Source organism: Balaenoptera acutorostrata, chromosome 7 (assembly GCF_949987535.1).
Source record: "Balaenoptera acutorostrata chromosome 7, mBalAcu1.1, whole genome shotgun sequence".
Lineage (NCBI taxonomy): Eukaryota > Metazoa > Chordata > Mammalia > Artiodactyla > Balaenopteridae > Balaenoptera > Balaenoptera acutorostrata.
The window spans coordinates 302430-327107 of record NC_080070.1 but is presented as its reverse complement, the minus strand read 5'-3'; the positions used below and the strand labels follow the sequence as shown (position 1 = coordinate 327107).

General features: G+C 49.6%; 1 protein-coding gene across 3 annotated transcripts in view; it reads left to right on the top strand.

Moving 5' to 3' along the window:
- Nucleotides 1-24678, top strand: part of DYNC2I1 (dynein 2 intermediate chain 1) — a 50245-nt gene that overhangs the window by 12039 nt on the left and 13528 nt on the right. For 2 of the 3 annotated variants that reach the window (XR_009008807.1, XM_057549796.1), the window contains exons 4-16: nt 2066-2157; nt 4411-4704; nt 8460-8515; nt 9824-9878; nt 12426-12491; nt 15215-15292; nt 15855-16074; nt 17323-17425; nt 18605-18734; nt 20544-20655; nt 21357-21448; nt 22707-22836; nt 24461-24633. Coding sequence is in view for 2 of the 3 variants with exons in the window: in XM_057549796.1 (XP_057405779.1) it covers nt 2066-2157; nt 4411-4704; nt 8460-8515; nt 9824-9878; nt 12426-12491; nt 15215-15292; nt 15855-16074; nt 17323-17425; nt 18605-18734; nt 20544-20655; nt 21357-21448; nt 22707-22836; nt 24461-24633 (1601 nt within the window). In the remaining variant the exon portion in view is untranslated. Of the gene's footprint in view, nt 1-2065; nt 2158-4410; nt 4705-8459; nt 8516-9823; nt 9879-12425; nt 12492-15214; nt 15293-15854; nt 16075-17322; nt 17430-18604; nt 18735-20543; nt 20656-21356; nt 21449-22706; nt 22837-24460; nt 24634-24678 lie in introns of those variants that run through there. The other variant, XM_028165930.2, reaches the window with a different exon arrangement.

The window sequence follows — 24678 nt, the reverse complement described above, 5'->3', positions numbered from 1 at the left end:
TTTTTTATTTAAAAAATAAATTTATTTATTTATTTATTTATGGCTGTGTTGGGTCTTTGTTGCTGTGCGCAGGCTTTCTCTAGTTGCGGCGAGCGGCAGCTACTCTTCGTTCCTCTGTGTGGGCTTCTCATTGCAGTGGCTTCTCTTGTTGCAGAGCACGGGCTCTAGGCACGCGGGCTTCAGTAGTTGTGGCACGTGGGCTTCAGTAGTTGTGGCACGTGGGCTTCAGTAGTTGTGGCACACGGGCTCAGTTGTTGTGGCACATGGGCTCAGTAGTTGTGGCTTGTGGGCTCTAGGCATGCGGGCTTCAGTAGCTGTGGCATGTGGGCTCAGTAGCTGTGGTGCGCAGGCTCAGTAGTTGTGGCGCACAGGCTCTAGAGCGCAGGCTCAGTAGCTGTGGCACACGGGCTTCAGTAGTTGTGGCACATGGGCTCAGTAGTTGTGGCTCGTGGGCTCTAGGCCTGCAGGCTTCAGTAGCTGTGGCACGTGGGCTCGGTAGTTGTGGCGCACGGGCTCAGTAGTTGTGGCTCGCGGGCCCTAGAGCACAGTCTCAGTAGTTGTGGCGCACGGGCTTAGTTGCTCCACGGCATGTGGGATCTTCCTGGACCAGGGCTCGAACCCGTGTCCCCTGCACTGGCAGGTGGACTCCTAACCACTACGCCCCCAGGGAAGCCCGGTACTGTTTAGTAATACAGTCTGTTTTGGTTTCAGATCAGCCCTTTGGTCTGCTGCCTGATCTGGTTTTTCAGTGCAGTGTTGAGTGGGCTGCTCTGGAGAGACTCATTGCACAACTAGACTCTGACGGTCCTCCCTCCTCCCCTGGTTGTTTTCGTGCCTCTTCCCTCGTCTCCTCTGTGTCTCCCCTGGATCCCTGGGGCCCTCCCTTCCTTCCTTAGGTCAGAAATCCTGGGGATCATCCTGACCCCCCACTCTTTCTCTTCCAGTCTCTCGGAAACCAGCCCTTCACTCCTGTCTCCCCCCAGGGGATCCCCACCGGTTGTTTTGATCTCGTGTACCCCAGGCTCTTAGAAAGTGGTCAGGTTTGGTGAATACTTTTGGAGTGAATGAACTTTGTTTCGATGATCTCTGTATGTTGAATTTTGTCCTCACCTTTAAAAATGTGGATTCTTTTAGTTTTAAACCTAATAACTTGGTGCAAATTCAAAAGTGAAAGTCTAGTTTTTCACTACTGAGTGGGGCTGCAGGCGTCCGCAGTGAGTGAGGTGGTTCTGTTGGGTTCCCCCGTGGCAGGGAGGGATCATGGGGTGGGGTGGGTGCCAGCTGCAGCCTCACCCCCCTGCATCACAGGGCCTCCTGCATCCATGTGCCCCAGGCAGCGGGGCTGTGGGAGACCCTGGGCGGGGGGCAGTCCCCCAGTTCATCCGAAGCCGGCTTTTCCCTGCGGATGAACGTCTGCCCAGCTGGACTGGACTTTGCTTCCCTGAGCACCTCAGTCCAGGGCAGGAGCTGCAAAGGCCTGTGTTTGGGCTGGGGCCCCTCTCGGGTTCCCAGGCGTTCCTCTGACACGCTTTCCAGGTTTCCTTCTTCTTTGTTCCATTTTAAGTTTAGATTCTAGAACTTTCCATTCTTTTTTTTTTTTTTCAAACATTTTAAATTTTATTTATTTATTTATTTATTTTTGGCTCTGTTGGGTCTTTGTTTCTGTGCGAGGGCTTTCTCTAGTTGCGGCAAGTGGGGACCACTCTTCATCGCGGTGCGCGGGCCTCTCACTATTGTGGCCTCTCTTGTTGCGGAGCACAGGCTCCAGACGCGCAGGCTCAGTAGTTGTGGCGCACGGGTCTAGTTGCTCCACGGCATGTGGGATCTTCCCAAACCAGGGCTTGAACCTATGTCCCCTGCATTGGCAGGCAGATTCTCAACCACTGCGCCACCAGGGAAGCCCGAACTTTCCATTCTTGAGATTGGAAAATGTGTTTTAATTAACGAATATGTTTTCATATGTGTTACTGTGTGATATCTACAGTAAAGACTGCAGCAGGATGTTAGAAGATATTTTTGATGTGCTAAAGTTTCAGAATGTTAAAAGTCTGTTTTATTTTTGTAGTAAGTAAAGCAAGAATTGCAGAGGGGGAACGGAGAGATGAGGACTCTGAGAGAGGAGATGAGAAGAGAGAAAGAAGATACCGAGAAAGAAAGGTACGCAGGGCGAGGCCTGGGAGGGGCTCCAGCTGCAAAGCTCAGGGCGCTCAGGCAGGGGCGTTAGAGGGCTTCTGGAAAATACTGTAAAACAGAATCTAAGACCAAAGACAGTTCTCAGGCACTAAGTTCTCACAGTCAAGTGTGTTTCTCCGATTCCAAGAGTAAACCTTGGTTATCTTGGAAAATTTACAAAATGCAAATAATAATAAGAAAAAAAATAAAAAACAAAGATAATTACTGATAATGTTTAGATATATATCCTATAGGTTTATGTACATATATTCATATATGTGTATGTGTTTGGATATGTACATAGAAACTTTATTTTCTTAAGTTGCATTTTTACTGTTTTATAACTGTTTTTACCGTTTTATGACTGTTTAATACATTTTGAGCATTTTTTCTAAGCTATCATATCTGTCTGTAGTATTTTAATGGCTGCATAATACAGTATTCAATGATGTTTTCTGGACACATCTGCTTTTTTTTGGATACTTATGTTGCTTCTAAATTTTTTTTGTATTGTAAAAACATCCATGGTGTAAACTTTTTGCATTTATTCATAATTATTTCCTTGTGATTAATTTCTGGAAGTGAACTTGCTAGATCAAAGTAAGCGTTAGCCCATTTGTATTACATTAGACTGTAATTGTTCATATCATCAGAGTGTGATTCTCCATGTCCTAAGCAGCAACTGGGCATTATCATAATTTTTAACATTTGCTAATTTGATTCAGAAGCAGAGGGCATTTTGAAAAAATACTTATTTTTATTTATTTATTTATTTGGTTGTGCTGGGTCTTAGTTGCGGCAGGTAGGCTCCTTAGCTGTGGCTCGCTGGCTCCTTAGTTGTGGCATGTAACTCTTAGTTGCGGCATGCATGTGAGATCTATTTCCCCGACCAGGGATCGAACCTGGGCCCCCTGCATTGGGAGCACAGAGTCTTATCCACTGGACCACCAGGGGAGTCCCCAAAGGGCATTTTATAAAAAGGTTTATTGTCCTATTATGAGTTACTACCTGTGTGTGTCTGTGTACTTGTCTAGTGGGGTGTATTGTTAACTTTAAGAGTACTTTAAAGATGAACTCTCTGCTAGTTATATATGTCAGTGTTCTGTTTGTTTTACTGTGCAATCGTTATTTTTATAAGTAAGTTTAAAGTTATGAAGTAGTCAGGTCTGTCTTTCCTTACTTCTGTTGTTGTTGTGATGCTTGGAGAGCCCTCTCCCCCACACTGGTGTCATGTAAGGAGTCGCCTGTGTTTTGTTCTGGGTCCTCATAATTTTTTAACGGTAAATCTTTAATTCCCTTAGAATTCAGTCTGTGATGGGGGTGCAGGAATCTAACTTCACACCTGAGGAGCTTCTCCATGTTTCTGTTTGGGAAGGTTATCCTGGTGGCCATGGGCAGAGCAGGTGGGGGCTGTGGGGTGGTCCACAGAGGGGTGGAGGGGATGGAACCACGGGGAACAGAGGCGGAGGAGGCCCTGAGTGGACGGAGAAGGACGGTTCGGTTTGGGTCCTGTTGAGACGTGGTGGTGGTGCTCCCCAAGCTGGGCGCTCACGACCCACCGTACAAGCTCGCAGCTCGCTGCCTTGTGGCCTCGGCGCCCGTGGTCACTGGACACCCCTGGGGGCTTGGGGGATGCAGGGACGGCTGAACCATCTCCCTGCGGGTGGGGGCAGACATGTGAGCTGTGTGCCGTGAAGAGAGGCACAGTGTGCGCCCACGGAAGCGGATGTCCTTCCAGACAAGTCACATGGCTCTCTCAGGAGGGCCTTGCGTGTTGGTAGCGCTCAGGATGCGGGGGAGTCGAGGAGAGGGCGGCGGGAAGGGCAAGGGTGTCTGCCATGTGGAGGAATTGGGATGATGCTCCCTCTTAGGGCGAGGCTGCTGGCTGTGGTGTCTGTTGTCGTGTGTGTGTGTGTGTGCGCGCGCGCGCGTGTGTATGTGTGCGCACGCGTGTGCACGCGTGTGTATGTGTGTGCGTGTGTGCGTGTGCGTGCGCGTGCGTGTGTGTGTACGTGTGTGCGCATGCGTGTGTGTGTGTGCGCGCGCGCGTGTGTGTGTGTGTGGTCTGCGCGGTTTCCTTTCCCGTCGCCAGGTGAGTATGGGAAGGTGCCCGCGGCAGGACAGGGGAGCGAGAGCCAGGGGAGCTCTGTGTCTTCCCCTGTGTTTGCTGTAATGTGTATATAAGACAGCAGGTGTCTGTTTTATACGCTCATGTGTTTTTCAATGTCACGTTCAAAGTTGCAGTATGGTGACAGCAAAGACAATCCTCTCAAGTATTGGCTCTATAAAGAAGAAGGTGAAAGACGACACAGAAAGCAGAAAGAACCAGACAGAGAAAAGAAACATCGAGAAAAAAGCAGCACGAGGGAGAAAAGAGAGAAGTATTCAAAAGAAAAAAGCAGTTCATTCTCTGACAAGGAAGGAGAAGAAAGGCATAAAGAAAAACGCCATAAGGAAGGCTTCCGTGTGGACGAGGCGAAGCAGCAAGGCAGCGTGGACGAGAAGGAGGAGCACAGGAGGCGGGAGGCCGAGGTACCGTTTCCTGACCGTCCAGCTCCCTTAGGGAAGGTGCATCGGGACACAGCCAGGTGATGGGCTTGTTGCCTAAAGGTGGTGACCTTGGTGAAAGCGTGATTCAGGTCTGTGTTACGTGATCAACGTGCGGAGATTACTGATCTTCTGGGAGGCGTGAAGCGGAGGCTTTGGATTATATGGCGAATATATATATATTTTTTATAAATTTATTCATTTGTTTATTTTTGGCTGCATTGGGTCTTCGTTGCTGTGCCCGGGCTTTCTCTAGTTGTGGCGAGCAGGAGCTACTCTTTGTTGCGGTGCACGGGCTTCTCACTGCAGTGGCTTCTCTTCGCTGCGGAGCACGGGCTCTAGGTGCACAGGCTTCAGTAGTTGTGGCGTGTGGGCTCAGTAGTTGTGGCTCGCGGGCTCTAGAGCACAGGCTCAGTAGTTGTGGTGCACGGGCTTAGTTGCTCCGCGGCATATGGGATCTTCCCGGACCAGGGCTCGAACCCGTGTCCCCTGCATTGGCAGGCAGATTCTTAACCACTGCGCCACCAGGGAAGTCCCTGTGAATGTACTTTTAACATATATTCAGAAATCTGTCATAACATTTTGAAATTTAACATTAAAAAAGAAACTGATATTTTTTAAAGTGGAAATTAAGGGAATAATTTAGCAAAATATTTCAACCAGAATTGGTAGTTTAAGTTTGCAAAAAAAACAAAACACAAAAATAGAACTGTTGATGGCAGAGGGTCTGATTTCCCTTCCACACATAATGACTGTAATTGCTTAATATTTTCCTGCAGTCATTTTGGTGTATCTGTTCTTGTGTGTACATTTTGTGCTGCTCTGTGTTTCCGGACTGAAGTGGGCATGACCGCATTCTACCACACCTTTCTTTGCAGCGGGACCAGAACCCACCGTGTCGCCCACAGCCCACTGCCCTCCTTTGGCCGAGGACGTGGGTCGTGCTTCTTAGCAGCTCTAGGACAGCACCGTGTGTCACACGTACACACACATGTGGTCTGAGCCCCAGACCTGCCTTGGATCAGCCACAGGGTGTGTTCATGTTCCTCACCACGGACTTGTCAACAGGCAGAGGGCTGGTGATTGAGCATGAGACCCTTGTGGACAGGTGTTTATTCCCCTTGTCTTTTGCGTCTCTTTCCATAGATCAAAACCTTTTCAGGGTTTTCTCCCAACATTTTATTAAGAACATTTTCAAACATCCAGCAGAGTTGACAGAATTTCCACCACCTAGATCCTATCACTAGCATTTTATTGAACCTGCCTATTTTATATTCCCTTGATCAACTTTAATTACTAGAAATGACATGCTTCATTCCCCACAGAAACACCTTTCTTGGACATGTCATGTGTATACCTTTGGCTTTCATTAAAGGTGGATATAAGAGATGGTCCCACAAAGAACATTATTCTGCCTCTTTATAAAACCTGTGCCTTCAACAGTGCTCCTTACATAAGGGTTAACATAATGTTAATCCCAGGACGGTTGACAAACTTCCTTTTTAGCCAATTTGTTCATATTTATTGACGGGCCGCTGTGTGCCGGCCACTGTTCTAGGTGCTAAGGACACAGCTGTGAACAAAACAAAGGTTCTTATTTCCATGGGGCTTGCATTCCATTGCAGAAGCCATGCAATAAAGAAATAAACAAGTGAGTAGGTGATATAATAATGTCAGGAGTGATTGGTGAGCATCGTATAATTAGCATTTTCTTTGCATTGGCTTTCAGGTATTCAAAATATACTTTTCAGCTTAGTTACTGTGTTAGCCTGGTGATTGGTGTAATTTTCGCTGAGGTGACTATAAAGTGCAGGAAAGCACTGGTAGTAATGATGCCAGGATGGCAGGTGGAAACGGGGACTGTTCCCAGGGATGTGTGCTCTCCTGAGCAAGTGCTCACTTTATCTAAATTCCGATTCATCACTTTCATTGCATGTGTCTTTTAATGTGTGCCTGCTGCAGTTTTTGATTAGGGATGGAGAGGGTGTGATTAAGTATAATAAGTACAACAGAGTGCCTTCTAGAGGTTGCTGACCAAGAATGACTTCTTTAGTGGAAGAATCCAGCATGACCTGGGGCACTGCCATCCCGGGGCAGGTGACTTCACATGTTGCTGTGAACGTCTGCTTCTAGCGCAGAAGCCTCCCCACCAGCCCATACAGCTGGAACCAGGAATTGTGCTGATGGGGTGGCCCTCCCTGCTGTGTCACCTGAGCCCACGTGCAGCCTGGGTCCAGGCCCCGCCAGTGCTGGGTCTCCTTTTTCACTTAAATTTATTTCTTACAATTAACCTGATTACTTTTTCTCCATTTTTGTACCTAGATAACGATTAAATCATATTTTTTTCCTACCTAGCACTCCCGATTTCATTCTTTTTCCATTCCACTCTATTTTATAGACTGATGCCAGACTGTTCTTCCTGTTAAACATGTAATTATACTTTTTTCTAATTGATTTTGGAAAGATTATTTTAACACAGGAAGAACAAAAAAGTAAAAATTACCCGTGACCCCAGACTCAGAGATGATCCATCTTGTAGTATGTGTGTATTTAGTTGCAGTCCTTTTCCTGTACATAAATGAGCTTTCTAAAAATGCAAGATTGGGATTACACTCTTTTTTCTTTTTATTCTGGGAAATACTTTTTAAAAATTTTTTAATTTATTATTTATTTATTTATTTATGACTGTGTTGGGTCTCCGTTTCTGTGCGAGGGCTTTCTCTAGTTGTGGCGAGCGGGGGCCACTCTTCATCGCGGTGTGCGGACCTCTCACTATCGCGGCCTCTCTTGTTGCGGAGCACAGGCTCCAGATGCGCAGGCTCAGTAATTGTGGCTCACGGGCAATTCTGGGAAATACTTTTTAACACTGGGACGTTTAATTGCTGTCTGGTATTCTGTTGTGGTCATAACCTCATTTATTTACAGGTAACCTAATATTGAACATTAAGGTCAGTAATTTTTTTGATATTATAAATTATTCTGTGATGACAGATTGAAACTCTCAATACATGTCTGATTGTTTTCTAGGAATAATTTCCTAGAAGTAAAATTTATTGGTCACAGAAAGTGTTTGAATAATTTTAACTTTTTCACGGCGTTTGCTACGTGCCCTGCTTGCTGGCCCCTCTTCCGCTCCGCTCTGCTTTCATGGATCACCCCCGGTCTGGAGCCCCACTGCCCTGGGGAGGTGTGGCGCTGCCTCCCCGCACCCTCCTGTCACAGAGTGGCCTCAGCCCCTCCCTCCAAGCGCGTTTCTGGCCAGTGCTTACTCAGCAGATGGCTCTTTTTTTTAAACGACCTACCTTCGTACGTTGATTTTAATTTTGTTTTTAAAAATTCACTTAATTCAAGAGAAAATCATTTAAATTTTTTTCTATAGGTGCATGGATTTGTGAAGTAGCCATGTTCCATATGTTTTTGAAAGTTTATCGTTTGAAAACGTGTAAGGATCTCGTTTGATTTTCTGAAAATTATGTGAAATTGATAAGTATAAGTTTCTTTTACTTAGGTAACATTACTCAGGTAACAAATAACCACCTTTTGGTGTACCTTATTCGTCTCCCTTATGTCAAGTCCCTTACTTACTAAAGAGAGGTTGTAAAAACGGTTATTTTAAGAGATGGCGGTAACATCAATGCTGTTGTTAAATTCTGAGCCCGTGACTCCTTTTACAGAGTTCACTAATTATGGTTAATGCATTATGACATTCTAATGAATGGTTATGGAATTTCTTTTGATAGAATGGTGAACGCGGAAACCGAGGCGCAAGTTCGAAGAGAGATGGTACTGGAAGCCAGTAAGGATACTCGTCCTTTGGTTGGTTATTCTGTTTACAGCACGGTTCCCACACAGAGCTTCAAAATGAATTCTGCTTGTGGGGCCTGACTGGGGCCAGTAAGTGAGAATAAATTATAGGCACACCTCATTTACTCTCAATGCAAGCCCTCTAAATTGTATTTTTGGTGTACTCGTGGAGCTTGGAAGCTCGTTATGTCAATGAATCATTAGTCCTGTTCTGCCTTTTACATACTTGCTCATGTAGCATTAGACCCTCCGCCCTCACCTGGGGGACTGATTCGCTTGGGAGTCTCCACTTTGCGAGGGGAGAGCGTCTGCAGGTGGGCTGTTGCGCACCTTTTACTGGCCTGTGGTTCACGTCCCCTAAACGCTAAGTGCAGACACGCCCGCAGACCCCCGCTGCCCAATGTTTGCAAGTCAGACAAAGGCAAGGGCGTTGGCCTGGCCGCTGCACCTCTGCATCTTCCCTGGGACGTTGGGTGGCCCTTTGGAGCCTCATCTTTTCTGGTGCAGCTTGGATGATACCTATTTTGTGCGGTTTATGAAGATTACAGATTAGAGTTTGTGTGTAAACCCTCATTTTGTATATGAGCTCTGGGTTATAATTTGTTCTTTGTGACAACTATATTTGGTAATTCTTTTTCGCAGATTAGGAAGACTCAGGTTAAATGCCTTGCCCAAATTCTTACAAGTTTGAACAAAGTTAGTACTTAAACCTGGGGGTGCAGATTCCTGGATTTTATATTGCAGATCTGCTGGAATGCACAGTGAAGCTTTTGCTTGGTTCTGTATGTTTTTAAACATATGCTGTATTGAATTGGTATGAATGTAAGTTCCAAAAATTGAGATTCAACTTGCAATTTTGAAAGCCTTTATTTTAGGTCCCAGGTAAACATATAAAATATGATTAAAGAATAGAACATATTTCAAGATAAATCTTTCTTTTGGAAATACAAATATTATATTAAACACAAAATAACATTTGGGAGATTCTCTAATAAAATTACAGGAATATTCTAGAACTCTTATAAGGATATAGATTCATACACAAACACAAGTTTGTTAAAACATAGTTTCTTCTCTCTCTACTGAAGATATTTCTTATCTTGTACTACTGCTGAAATAGTAAAAATAGTTTAAAAAGGATTTAGTATTCATAGTTCTAATATAGCATGCTTTGCAAATGTGCCAGCCTACTGCCATTCTTAATCATATCAATTGCTGAGCCTTCACTGGGATGTCAATGTTTTAATTTTCAAGTCTTCGTTTAAAATTAATTTTGATTTTGATCATATTTGCTTCCTAGGCATGCAGAGAATTTAGAGAGGAATAACGGGAAAGATAAAGACTCCAGAAGGAAGGTAAGACACTTCACACTGATTCTGTTATGCAGTGGGCATGGTCCTGCGACTCAGACCCGGAGGCGGGCCTTGTTTGCAGATGGCTTATTTGAGTGGCGATTCCAGGAGGCACATGAGAGATACATTTTAGATTAGAAGACTCAAATGGATTAAAAGTAAAAAGATGGACAAGGTAAACCATCAAACAGCAGCTGTAACAGAGCCTGAGTGGCTGCACTAGAGGCGGAGGAACGTATGGTAGTAATAAAATAATTAGCTTCCAGGAGGATGTGACAAGTATAAATGAACATGCACCTCACAGAAGAGACGCAAAATACGAGAAGCAAAAACTGGCAGAATTAAAGGGAGAAATAGAAAGTTCAACAGTGATTGAGACTTTAGCACCCACTTTCACTAATAGAATGACGGCATTTCATGCTAACAGATTAGACAATTTAGATGAAAGGGAAATTCCTGGAAGATATAAATTGGTGAAATTGCCTCAAGAAGGAACAGAAAGTCTGAGTAGATCTGTGGTTAGTAACAAAATTGTGTTAGTGTAGAAAATCTTTCCACAAAGTGACCCAGGCTCAGATGACCTCACTGGCGAATTCTGTCAAACATTTGTTATTATCACTGACGCCCGCATGGCCCTGCTCCTTACGTAGTTGTTTCATGTTCTGGACTAGGTGTGCGAGCATGTGTGTGTGCGCGCGTGTGTGTATACTCGAGAAGCACATGCAAGTCATAAGGTGTAATAGTTTCATGTTTTGGACCACGTGTGCGTGTGTGTATACTCGAGAAGCATGTGTCAGTGGTACGGTGTCACTCAGGACACCACAACTCCCAGTCTTCATCTTTTATACCGTTTTCATAATTATCATCAGAAGAGTCTTCATAATGATTATTTAGTATCTCTAGAATTGTATACTATGGTGTTAAAATCATTATCAAACCACTTCCTAGGTTTTTGTTTTGTTATAGATAATGTGGCAAGCAGATTTTGGCTTCTGTTACTTGTGAAGAATAATCGTTTTCTTTCTCTGATAGTTGTCTGAAACCCTGGCCTGTGAGATACCTGTCTTTAGCATCTTGTGCCATGTCTTTTCGGGTCTTTATTCCATATGCACACACAAAAGCACAGTAGTCCTTCATAAAGCAGGTCGTGCAGCATGTGTTGTTTGATGTGAGGATGTTTTAGTCATTCACTTCTGGGCAGTGGTTGGATCCCTTACTGTCTAGGTGTAGCTACACCTTAGAAAAAAAAGTTAGCCTCACAAAGAATTCTTCCCACATAATCTTTTTTTCTATATTATCTTTCACAATCCTATTTTGATATGTATATTTGGGGGATTTGAATGCCTTTTTTTCTGATTTATACACACATACACCCCATGCAGCATATACTGTTTTTCCTAATTTGTTGTGGAAACCCCTCCAGTCCTAATGATACAGATCTCCCTCCTACTTTTCGTGGGTAAATTTCTTTCTTTCTTTCTTTTTTTTTTTTTTTTAGAGAAAGGCTTTTATTTATTTTATTTTATTATTTGTTTTTGGCCGCATTGGGTCTTCGTTGCTGCGCATGGGCTTTCTCTAGCTGTGGCGAGCAGGGGCTACTCTTTGTTGCGGTGCGCAGGCTTCTCATTGTGGTGACTTCTCTTGTGGAGCACAGGCTCTAGGCGCGCGGGCTTCAGTAGTTGTGGCACATGGGCTCAGTAGTTGTGGCGCACGGGCTTAGTTGCACCGCGGCATGTGGGATCTTCCCGGACCAGGGCTTGAACCCATGTCCCCTGCATTGGCACGCGGATTCTTAACCACTGTGCCACCAGGGAAGCCCTAAATTTCTTGAACTGGAATTATTGGATGAAAATATATAGTTTTTAATGTTTTCCTTCTGTCTCCCAATTTTTTTGGTAAGTGTTAACATGGTTCACTAGACTTATAATGTGAGCCACATTTGTAATTTTAAATTTTTGGTAGTCACCTTAAAAAAGAAACATAAAATTAATTTGAATAACATATATAATCCAATATTTCTGAAATATTATTCTTTCAACATATAACCAATATAAAAAATTATGAATGAGACATTTTACATTCATTTTTTTGCCAAAGGAGCAAAATATGTGATGCCTTTTCCCCTTAAGAGAGCCCAAAGTGATTTTGAAGATGTTTGGCAGCTCATTCTGGCTTATGATTGGGTCATATATTTTATAGCATCAACATTCTTCAGCGTTTATGGAGAGCCCACAATATGCCAGAATAATTTTCTGGACACGTGGAAAACTGCTCATTTTCTTCATGGTGATATGCCGTGCACTCCCCACTCTTTTGCACCAAATGGTTTTGTGCCGCCTCACTGGCACAAGGAAGAAGGTTCACAGTTCTCCCCATGTCTTGGAAGAGAAAACCGAGGCCCAGAGAGGCTGAGTTCCTGTGTGAAGTCGCACCGCCAGTGCCCCTCTGAGTCAGGACCTGCGTCCCCATGGGAGGGGGGGTGGGCCCTGTGGCTGCCCTGGGACCCTCCCTCCGTCCCTCCACGCTGACCAGCTGTGCTCTGTCCCCCAGCACGGCCGCGAAGAGGGCCCCTCGGCGTGGAAGCTGGCCCGGAGGCAAGGGAGCGAAGAGGCCTTGGTAAGGAGAGGACGTGTCTCTGCTTCTGTCCCAACGCGCGCGGTCACTCGTGTCCCGGCTCTCGCGGTGTGTTTTCTGGGGGTGATCCCTCCTCCTTTTGGGAAGCAGGACATTAGGACGGAGGGGGAGCTGCGTGTGTGCCCTGCGCTGCCCTCGGGTGTGCGGCTTCCTGAGGAGCGTGGGCTGGACGAGTCCTCAGCCTCCTCGGTGTTGCTCTGCGTTGAAAGCAGGTCTGGGGAGAATGGAAGAAACTGAACAGCGGCATCACAGAGACACGATTCAGGCCACTGTCAGTGAGACATATTCCACGTAGCAGATAATTTTCAGAAATAAAAGCCAAACCAGAGGCAAAGGAAACGGCCCTCTCCTCCTGTAAGAGGCCATTGGTGACGCCAAGGCACTCTCTCCAAGACTGCAGGGTGAAGCAGAAAGCTCTCTGCTCAGGGCCCCCGTGGGAGGTGGAGGAACGCTTTCTTGGCACCGTCCTCCTGTCTGCCCCTGACGGGCGCCCTGGGCACCGTGAGGCCGTGGGTGTTTGCCGAGGGATGAGTTGCCGGCACGCGGTGAGCTTGCGATGCTGTGAGTTTTGCTTAAAACTCCTGCGTGACGTTTGTCTTAGTTTCTCTTCTCAATCAGCAGGGTCCTGTTTATTGGTACCCTACACGTGGCATGTCACTCACCGTAACGTATGGTGACTTTGTATGACGATGTGCCGAAAGCACCTTCTCGTGGGGCAGCTTTTTGGTCCTCTGGGCCTGCAGGGCCACGTCCTCATCCCCGGGGTCAGGACCGAATGGCCACTTTGAGGCTCAGCTGGCTTCTCTGTGGCTCAGATCACTGACTTCCTGGCACTGGTCACCACACGGCAGGGCACTGGGTTCTGGAGAGAAGATGAAGCCCTTCCCGCCTCCTTCCTGAGCTCCGAGCTTGTCGGCCCTCCTCCTGGGTGGCCCACGCTCGGCCCCTCCTCCTGGGTGGCCCACGCTTGGCCCCTCCTCCTGGGTGGCCCACGCTCGGCCCCTCCTCCTGGGTGGTCCACGCTCGGCCCTCCTCCTGGATGGTCCACGCTCGGCCCCTCCTCCTGGGTGGTCCACGCTCCCCAGGCTCACCCTCTGCCCTCCATCCCCAACATCTGTCCTGTTTGAACCCCGAAAGCCTGCGAGTCGTCTCCTTGCCCCTGGGCAGATCAGCAGTGCCCACCTCTGCACCAGCCCTGCGGGTGGGTCTCACCTCCCCACGTCTGTCCTGCCTGCAGGCGCCAGGCATGTTTTGCTTCTTCCTCCAGGATGGAGACGGAAGCCCCTTCGGTGATTGAATTTGTGGTGCTTGGGGTGTCCGCCACGGGCGCTGGGGAGCTGTGAGGGTGTGAAGCAGGTGTGGCGTGATCAGATTTCCTGCTCAGAAGGTTGCCTCTGAACTCCGAGGGCACGAGAGGGCACATGGCAGGGACGGTGGGGGGTGGCAGGGTTGGGGCGGAGGGCCGGCTGGCAGGCGGGGAGAGCGGGGTCCTGGCGGGCTCCTGGTGTGTAGGCTTGTGCGCGGTGGAGGTGCCACGTCACCAGTAAATCGGGCGAGGGGGAGCAGAGGTGGACAAGAGAAGGAACAGCCCTGGGGGCAAGTGTGAGTTTCCGGAACCTGTATTTCACTTCTGCCACCTCCTGGCCTGGAGACCTGGAACGTCTTTCTGCTCCGTCTTCCCGGCACCCTCCTCCTCGTCCCTCAGACCCGGACTGGGTCGGCCTGAGCGTGACACGTGCAGCTCCCCAAACCTGTGGAGCACAACTGAGCACACGTCCACGGCAGGACTCACTCAGACTTCAGGGGAGAAACAGAGGCTGGCGGTGGTCAGTGATGGCCGGGCCAGGGGCAGAGCAGCCCATCTGCCTGCTTGTGGGGCAGGGCTGTGGGCTCGTCCTGATCCCTGGAGCTGTGGTGCGTCACACAGGACCTGGCTTGTGAAGTGCTTGAGCACGTGTGTCTGTGTGTCTGTTCTTAACTGCAGATGCTGGGCTGTGATCATGGGTGAGAGGCACAGTGGGGAAGGCAGTGCTGAGTGCCAGTCTGTGGGTTGTTTGTATAATACCTTCTCTCTTTTTCTCTTTCTAAAATTTTGTTCCATTGGTTTTTTTTTTTTTTTTTGGCTCGTTGGGTCTTCGTTGCTGCGCGTGGGCTTTCTCTAGTTGTGGCGAGCGGGGGCTACTCTTCGTCGTGGTGCGCAGGCTTCTCATTGCGGTGGCTTCTCTTGTTGTGGAGCACGGGCTGTAGGTGCACGGGCTGCAGTAGTTGTGGCACGTGGGCTCAGTAGCTGTGGCTCGCGTGCTCTAGAGCGCAGACTCAGTAGCTGTGGCGCATGGGCTTAGTCGCTCCATGGCATGTGGGGGTCTTCCCGGACCAGGGTTCGAACCCGCGTCCCATGCATTGGCAGGCGGATTCTTAACCACTGTGCCACCAGGGAAGTACCACACCTTTTTTCTTTAGCCATCAGAATTATAGAGGTTTCCCAAAAAGAATATGATTGTTCACTGTTTTCTCTTTCTGGCTATACTTATAAGTTAGGGTATTTCTTTAAGAGTTGTAATTAGGTTATGTTAGTTTTATAAATATTTGCATTTTAAAGTTAGCAGCATCAAGTGAATCTGAGAAAACATGTATTTTCCCAACCTATTTGCAAGAGTCAACTTATGATTGAATATTTTAATTATATGTTTGATTTCTACCTCTAGGAAATTGAAAAGGAAGACATTGACTTAGAAAATGCTGGAGCTGATGAATACGCAGCCAGTTTTGAAGATGATTTTGAAGTAGGTATAAAAATTTAAAATTTTCTCAGCTTAAAGATAATTTGTTCTAAAATCAGTAACTTAATAGTTTTTTTCTCTTTTTATTGCTCTCAATACTCCATAGCTGTTTGATTTAGGTCTGGCACCTATAAAAAGTTTGCTATATGTCTACCATTGCTGACCAATATGATGTAATTACGTGGTTTTTCTATTTAAGCTATTGTTAGTGCACTGTAATCAAATGCAATCAAATGTATACGTATATGTGCACGTGTGTATGCGTATATATGAGTACCTCTACATGGGGTACACATGTAGCACACGTTTACGTGCACATACACTCCCATTCTCAGCACAAAGGCGTTTGCACATTATTGTTCATTCAGAGCTCTTAGTGTATATAGTTCTGTAGAGTTTATACAGATGCAGAAAAACAGACGCAGCAGTTTATACAGGTTTGTGATTCAGTGATGTTGAGATCTGCGAGCTGTAGAAGTCGCCCTGAGCCGCGCTGAGGACCATGTCTGTTCCAGACTGTAAGTTGTGCGTTTTGTGCTGTGCGCGTGTCTGTTACTGTTTGCAGGACTACGAGGATGACTTTGAGGTCTGTGACGGGGACAACGACGATCTTGCACGTGAGCCTGAATCGGGAGAGACGGCGGAAGAGCTTCCTCTGGCCAGAAGGAGGGAGATACAGGAAATTCAGAAAGCCATCCACGCAGAGAACGAGCGGGTCGGCGAGCTGTCCTCGAAGCTGTTTGAGAAGCAAGGCCGCACGGAGCGTGGCAGGGGGCCGGGGCCAGGTACGTGAGTGCGTGCTGGTCCCGCGTCGCTCCCAGCCCCTCCGCCCCCGTGACAGCGCCTGGCAGGTGCTCAGGGCCCCAGGGATGCCTGTGGAGGCTCAGGTTAGGAAGCGGCACTGCGGGGGCTTTCTGCTCAGCGCGGGGGGGGCCTGGGCGCAGCCCTGCTCCTTCCCTGTGCTGAGTCATCCGTCAGCTGCACAGGCTGCTGGTTTTCTGACAGAGGAATGTGAGGGTCGGCAGGAGGCCCGGGCGTGTCAGAGGGGCAGCGTGGGGGCACAGGGTCTGTTCCCCAGGGAGCTGTCCCCTCCCAGCGATTTTCTTTAGGAGATTGGAAATGTATTTTGCTCAGAAGTTCTTGGCATCTGGGTATGATAGGGTTACTTGTAAGGGTAGGAGCGTTCTTTTCATAAACGGTCCTGACTGTCCTGAGTGCCAGGGGTTCTGAGGGGTGAGAAACAGGAGGCGCTCGGTCAGCAACCTGCTCGCGGCCTCCAGGCGGATGCCCTGGCTGGGATCTGGCTGTGCCTGGTGGGTCTGATAGAGCTGTAAGATGGCAGGAGAGGGCACGCTCTTTGCAGGAGTTCAGACATGTATCCAAGAGGAATGAGAAGACAGAGTAAGATACAACTGAAATAAATGCGTAGACAAAGACGGGGGTCATTCTGCACGGGAAGCGCAGAAATCCTTAGGGGACAGAGGCAACAGAGGCTGTCTGCACGGGAGGGTGAGGGCCCGAGCTGTCCGTCCTGGTGGGAGCTTTCGGCAGTTGACGGTGGGTCACCAGGCCAACGACCTCTGCACCCTGTGACCTGACGAAACCCTGCCCGTGTCTGCCTGTTTTCTCTCTGCCACAGTGAGTGGCTGATCCAGCATTAACTTGCATCTGTCTCTGTTCTTCAGTTGTTTTGTGCATTCACATCTCAACTCCCTTACCAGAGGACACACTTTTTGGAGGGGGAGGGGGAGAGTGGGGCGGGAGTGGAGGACTGCCTCGTATATGTATCCTTAAATATTTCTAAACGTAGTGTGATTGGCACATGCGTAGGAAGTTTTGCTTTGTTGCTGAAAGTTTTAGATGACGGTAGCTGGAGTGGTTCTTAAATGCTCGTCGAAGATGTTTAACACTAGTTATGTGTAAAGACCTTACTGAACATAATTGGTTTGCATGCTTCTAGTTGGTTTACTCTTGATTTCTTTTGCTTGAAGAAACATTTCAGTGTCACGAAAACGCTTTTTGTGTGTGTGCAGCTGCAGACGTTTCCCCCTCCGAAACCCCTGCTTGTGGGATTTTCCTGGACTTTGCGACAGCCTCTCGCCGCCAGAAGAGTCGGACTCAGGCCCTTAAGCAAAAGTAGGTGTGTTGGGAACTTTGCAGAAGGAATTAGGGAGTTTTAATACACTTTTCTTCAATGTACCCTTAAAAATAAGCTCTTGCTTTGTTTTCACTGCTGGCGTTCAGGCACGTGATTTCATTTGTGCTCCGTTTCCCCGCGTCCAGATGTTGTGTCCTGGTGCAGGTGTGCAGTGCTGCAGACAAGCTCGGCCCTAGCATCGGTGTTAGTTCTGGGGGGCCCTGGGAGCCCCCATGTCACGGCTGCGGCACGGTCACCGTCAGGGGCCCGTGAGGCTGGTGGCCGGGACCCGCGAGCAGAGCGTGGGCCTGGCCCAGCTGGTGCCTGTGGTACTGCTCCCTCCTGCCCTGTGGTTGGCGTCACTCAGAGCCAGCGCTGTTTCTCGTGTGAGGCAGCTGGGGATTCATGGGCGAAGAGTCCCACACTGGCCCTGCCGTCGGGTGCCCGGGCGCTGTGCCTCCTGGGTCGGTGTCCTCCGTGGGTGCCGCGGGCCAGTTATGTAGACGACGAAGCGCAGGCTCCAGGTTAGCTTCTGGTGGAGGTGGGTGTGAGCTTTGAACAGCCAGGGCCGCCGGGCGTCAGCGTCCAGGCGTGCGTGACTGTGAATGCAGAAATTTGCAAAATTCCTAGGTTCATGAAAGTGGAGAAGAGAATCTCAGCCCATGGTCTGCTGTACTAAACCCAGTACAATCTGGGAGTAGATGCAAGAGTCCGCCCAGATCTGGGACGGACGCAGTAGGTTTAGAGAGAGTGGGGTCAGCCGGGAGATGCACTGGTGGGGAGCGGGCTTCCCTCCCCCAGGTCTCACGCCATCACCTCTGCAGCAGCGCGGCTCTTCCGGTGTCTTGTCAGGCGAAGGCGGGGTGGTGGAGGGCAGGAGCTCGCCTGGCTGGACGCGTCCCTCGGGAGTGGCCAGGGCTCAGTCCCTCAGAGCGGGGTGGGCGGCGGGCAGGCGGGACGGGGGCCTGAGGGCGCCGACAGCACAGCCGGGGGGTTCAGCCCCGCGGCCTCGCTGTCCACGCGTGGGTTCCCACCTTAGTGACTGTTAACATCTCAGGCTCCCACCTAGACAGAACCTCACGCGCCCCTTGGCCGGAGCCGCCAGCTCCTCGTGGGGCTCCCTCCCCCGCCCGTTCTTCCCTTTGCACGTGGCTGATGTCACATCGTCTTGTTTCCAGGACACGCAGCACAAAGCTGCTCCGGCTTATCGACCTGGACTTCTCCTTCACCTTCTCCCTCCTGGACCTCCCACCAGTGAACGAGTACGACATGTACATCAGAAACTTTGGGAAAAAAAACACCAAGCAGGTGAGTACCAGGTTATCTGCCAAGTGCGAGTACAGTGCGTTGGCAGGCATTTCTGTGGCGCTGTGTCCTGTCTGGACGTTAGACCTGGGAGTGGTTGTGAGGGACGCAGGCGTCATGTGCTCGTCACCTGGAGGTTGGGCCAGCGTCCTCGGCGCCCTGGAGGCTCCTGGGCACGGATGTGGATCGCTCCCAAGCCCTGAGGACAACCCCAAGTAGGGGGGGTTTACTGAAGGTCACCGGGAAGTCACCTCGGATCACTTGCTTGGGTTCCTGTGGGGCTGTAGCATCCTGCACTGCCTCCGAGTCCTGCACGTATGTTCCTACATGTAGGGACTCCAAAATCAGGGACCGAGTGCCTCCCAAATCCCAAGACACTGGGCTCACCTCAGTATCCCTCCTGCCTGTTCCATTCTCCTCACCCTCCTCTCAAGGTCTTCCTGTGCCAGGCCCCCTGGTCACCTGCCTGTGGATCCCCCTTACCTTCCCAGGCTCCCCATCACCTGCCTGTGGATCCCCCTTACCTTCCCAGGCCCCCCATCACCTGCCTGTGGATCCCCCTTACCTTCCCAGGCCCCCCATCACCTGCCTGTGGATCCCCCTTATCCCCCCAGGCCCCCCGTCACCTGCCTGTGGATCCCCCTTATCCCCCCAGGCCCCCCATCACCTGCCTGTGGATCCCCCTTATCTCCCCAGGCCCCCCATCACCTGCCTGTGGATCCCCCTTACCTTCCCAGGCCCCCCATCACCTGCCTGTGGATCCCCCTTATCCCCCCAGGCCCCCCATCACCTGCCTGTGGATCCCCCTTATCTCCCCAGGCCCCCCATCACCTGCCTTTGTATCCCCCTTATCCCCCCAGGCCCCCCATCACCTGCCTGTGGATCCCCCTTACCCTCCCAGGCCCCCCATCACCTGCCTGTGGATCCCCCCTTACCCTCCCAGGCTCCCCCATCACCTGCCTGTGGATCCTTCTTGCCGGGTCCCTTTGTCATCTACCTGTTTTTCTCCATTACCTGGCTTAGGCCACCCAGCCTCTCCTGCCATCTACCTGCCTGTTGCTCTTTGTCCTTGTCCTGCCCTCTCGGCAACTAGGTGACCCCTCCCTGATGACTGACACTGAGTGTCCTCTGGCTCCAGGTTGCTCCAGTACGTCCCCCACAGCCCTGTCTTTCCCTGCAGTACTTCCAGTTGTTGACCGTGTGACAGTCCACCTCCTGAGGTGGTGAAGTCCTGGAGTCAGGGATCCCCAGGACATTGCTCTTCTGTCCCCTCAGCGCACCTATCAACATGCTCTTGGGTATATCAGTCAGTAATCTTTCACGGGGGAGAAGGTCACAGGAGGACATTTAAGAAGCTGACAGATTAACCCTGGCTTTGCAGCTGACTCACTCTGACCTTGAGCAGACTATCTAACTTCTTTGCTTGTTTTCCTCATCTTAAAGCTATTAGTATCAAAACTGCCTTTACTGAAGCATGTACATTTTTCAGATAAATAAATTTGTGTCTGGTTTTGCAAAGCTGCTGTGTTCTGAGAGAATAGGGTGTTGGTGGACTAGGTCATCGTATTTTCAAACGAGAGCTGGATTGTTTGTTGTGACTTTTTGAAAACACTTTTGAAATTTAGGCCCATATTTATCAAATGTGTAAGACACAACCAGTCTTTGCATGATTGTTATTTATGCCATGATGCTTACTTTTGACAAACTAGAAGACTGTCATCATTAACTTAAAAAATTTTAGTTGTTTTCAGTAATGAGAAATGGCTCTGAGGTTGAGATCCAAAGCCAGTTCAGCCCAGCTTTCTTTTTCAGGCCTACGTTCAGTATAATGAAGATAACATGGACAGAGACGTCCAGACTGAAGAGGTTGAGACTCAGGAAGTGTGGACCCAGCACCCGGGGGAAGGCGCGGCTGTGTCTGGGGGTAACCAGCCTCTGCTCTCGACCCTGGGAGTTGTGTTTACTCCCTTTCTTGTTCTTTCCTCCGTCTTGAGTGTGGTTGTCACCGCGTGACTGTGGAAACACCAGAGCTCTTCCAAACACCACCCTTAGCACCTGCGCAGAGCTGGAGGCCTGGACTGGGCCCTGATCAGGGTTCACGACACTTGTTCCTAAACGGAAGGGAAAGAGCCGACACGCCAAACCAGCACTTTGCAGATGGGCTTCTAGAACACTCTCTGCTCTTAATTTGGGGTAGTCTGTTCTCATTCTTAGAGAAGTTTCACCTTTAAGTACATTTTCCAGGTATGTTACATCAAGACAGATGGAAGCCCCTGGAATATGCAGAGTTCTGCTCGCCCTGGCTTCTCCTCGGTTATTTACGTGCTAAATGTTGCTTTACTGGTGGATTGTTCATTCTGAGGAATTACCTCTGTTACTCCCTTTCCTTAGGGAAGCCTCATCCTAAGAAAATAACACACCTAAACGTAACACATACATAATAAACTGATGCTTTAAGTAGGATTCTGTTTATAGACTTCTGAGAAATCAGGAGGAGATCTAGAGGATGAGATGGGACCCCCTGGCTTCCCCTCCAGGGCTCCTGGTTCGCTCGTACGCCCTTTGACGTGTGCAACCGTGACCGTGAGAGTCGCACCGGCTGGTTTCATGTACGCTGTTTTTCAGGGAGTGAGCGGAGCAGCCCCCTTGATGCCGCCGCCGTCGTCCCGAAGGTCAACATGCCCCGCCTGTGCAGCTTCCTCCGGGCCGCCTGCCAGGTGCGCTCTGCCCCGGGCAGGGACCCCAGCAGCTTCTGTGGCTGCAGGCACTGTCTGTGTGTTTGGATTCTGTACTGTAATGTTGATTGCTTGCATTTTGAAATGAATATAGACTAAAAACCAGACATACAAAGTCGGCAAGGTGAGCACACATCTAGGGTATTTGAAACTAGTAAACTCATGACTTTAAAAACTGGTTATGGAAATCTTCAAAGTCTGTACAAAGGTTGAGGGGCGGCAGGTGGCCGCCGCGTGCTTCAGAGGCCCCAGCTTGCAGCCCTTCACCTCTTGAACCCCACCATCCACCCCTCAATTATTTCAAAACAAACCGCGGTCACCGTCCTGGTCCCGCCATGGGTATTTCCGTATGAGTCCCTGGAGGAAGAGGATCAGGGTCAGTAACGCTTCTCAGTGTCATCAAGTGTAAGGTCGGCATTCCTGTTTCTTCAGTTGTCTCGTATGGTTTCCACGTCAGCTCAGAATTCAAGTCTAAAACACCGATAAGTATAATAAACATGAACCTGACATGTAGATTCAGAATGAGCCTGTCCTCAGCCCTGTGCTGGATGCCTGGTGGTTGGTCTCCGAGCTGCGTTACGGAGAGTCTGTGCTTTACGAGATACGACCGTGCTTTCACATGCACATGAAGTCAGCCTCAGTGAGAGTTCACACGCTTGGGTGCCGAGTGACGTGGAGGAAAGGTGGGCTGGAGCAGGAAGGAGGGGCGGCCGGGGGTCGGAGACCTTTATCTCACTGCTGGGCCTCCCACCCCGTCCCGTCCCTTCTCAGCGGGCGCCTCTCCTGAGTCCACCTCGCCTTTCTCTTCCCCATTGTCATCCTGAGCGTGACCCATGACCCGTGAGGGCAGTGACGGCGATTTGCTGTCACACTGGGTCCTTAACCGCAGCCCGGTGAGCAGGATGTGGTGCTGTAGGTGGCATTTCCATGCCCCTGTTTCTTCTAGAAAAGCTGGAGGGTCCCTTTCCCCACTCCTGTTATTTTAGCAGAAGGTTTACTATGAAAAATGACATCCAATGTTACATAATGGCTCTGGAGTTTACATTAATGGAACTTTACCCGGTAGTTTCTATTATTGTGGGGAAAGGGCAAAATAATTTCATTCTGTCCGTTTATATGATGTCTTAGACTTAGGCAGTTATTTTAAGAAACAGGTAAGATTAGGTAGTGCTTTGTTTTATCTTGTAAAATGAGTCCATTTGAGAGTGTTGAAGAAGGACTGCTCATGTGTCTTTGAAAGGTGATTGTGGTTCTGCTTGAAGAGGATCGGGTGGCGTTGGAGCCGATCTGGACACCCCGGGCGCAGGACTGCACCCTGCATTTCAGCGATAGCTCTGCGCAGCTGAACACCAGCTTGCCATTCCTTCAAAGTAAGCGGTCCTCGAAGTAAACATTGGCGTTGAGACAGTGATCCTTACTGTTACACCCTGTGTTGACAGGGGGATTATTGAACAGAGAGCGCAGGTTCAGCTTCTGCAGACTCGAGCGCGTGCGTTACCGTAATGACGGGCACTCGTGGGTAGAGGAACAGTGGGAGCGGCGTGAGGGAGCGTCCAGGTGGGAGTCGTGTGGTTAACTTAGCCCATTGTTGACTTAGATTCAAGTTGATCCGTGGTTACAGAGCATAAAATCTACCGAAGTGAAGCCCGTGTCGTCACACATGGAGTGTAACGGCATGTGTTCATAAACGAAACAAACTGCGTGCGCATGACCAAGTGTAAATTGCTTAAGCGAGTCGCCTCCTTGCTTTTAAAACAAGTGGCTGGTGAGGGCTTGGGTGGCAACCACGGTCCTGGTCTGTGTGGAGAGGAGCGAGGAGTGCAGGGGCCCCGCAGTCAGCTCTGCCGGGTGCTTCTGGGCCTGCGTGACCCGGCGTATTGATGCCGCTTGTTCTAGAAGTTCCTCTATCCTGCCTGCTGTAGAGATCTAGATTCGTATCCGTACCTCTGCACTGACCATTGGCACAAATGGCATTGTTAATTTTAAAAACTCATGTTGTTTGAGGGTATTTTTGTTTTTAAAAGGTAAGAGTTATCCTATTAGAAAAACAATAAATCTTTGCACCTATAGCATTCAAAATACAGCTGTCCACACCCCAACCTCCCCCTGCAGCCCAGGAAACAGGAATTAAAGCAGTCCTTTCCTCCAGGAGCTGACGAGCGATGGCGGCTTCACAGAGCCGGGGCTGGGGGCTGGGTTGTGCTTGTTCCAGAACCCTTAGTTAGAGACAGAGGACGCACGGGTGTTGTCCGGGACTTGCCCCTTAGTTCCGAGTGTGGGCAGAGTGGAGGTTTTTCTTGTGTTTTGTTTCAGTAAAGTGAGTTTTGAGGTAACGGGAGGGGAGATTGGGATGGCAGGTGTCCTTGACCTGGGCCTGGTTCACGTTACCTGGATCTGAGCTCCGAGGGAGTGACACGGGACCTTCACAGAGTCCGCTCGATGCCACCGTCGCCAGGAAACGCGCAGTGCTGGTGGCCCACTCCTTCTCTGGGTTCCACAGATACTCAGGGGTGTCTGCAGTGTCCCAGGCCTTGGAGCCACAGTGGACAGACAGACAGAAATCCTGCCTCTGTAAGTGGACCGAACGAGGGGAACAGACAGTGTGTCTGAGGGACAGATATCAGGGGGAAGATGGGTGTCAGGCAGGGTCCTGTTGCCTGGGGAGAAGGCACTGATGGGGCAGCTGTGACGCCCCACCCAGGTCACCTCCACACCCACGGGCACGTGGGAGTAGCTGATGGACAGCGGAGTCCCAGGCCGCTTTGTGCCGAGCGTGGAGGAGGGTGGCTTCTAGCAAACTAGGCCAACTTGGATGTTTTCAAGTCGAGCTTGGCCATTTGTCAAAACCCGGATTTCAGGTGTGGGCATCTTGGAAAGACCATGTTTATTTCTTCATTAAGCTGAAATGTATCTGAATAATCTTAAGTATGTTAGTTTAACGTGGGTTCTGGCAGATCACTAAATGCAGAAACATTTTTCTTGTCTTATCCTCAGACCGGAGGGTATCCTACCTGCATGCCTCTCAGGTTCAGAGGCAGATGGTGGTGTCCGTGCACGGGCGACCTGGGAAAGCCTTCGCGCCCCTGCTGGATGGCAGATACGTGCTCTGCGTGTGGGACATCTGGCAGCCGTCGGGGCCCCAGAAGGTCCTGATATGCGAATCGAAGGTACAGCCCGGGAGAGCCGTGGGTGTCACTAGCAGAGGGCAGGCA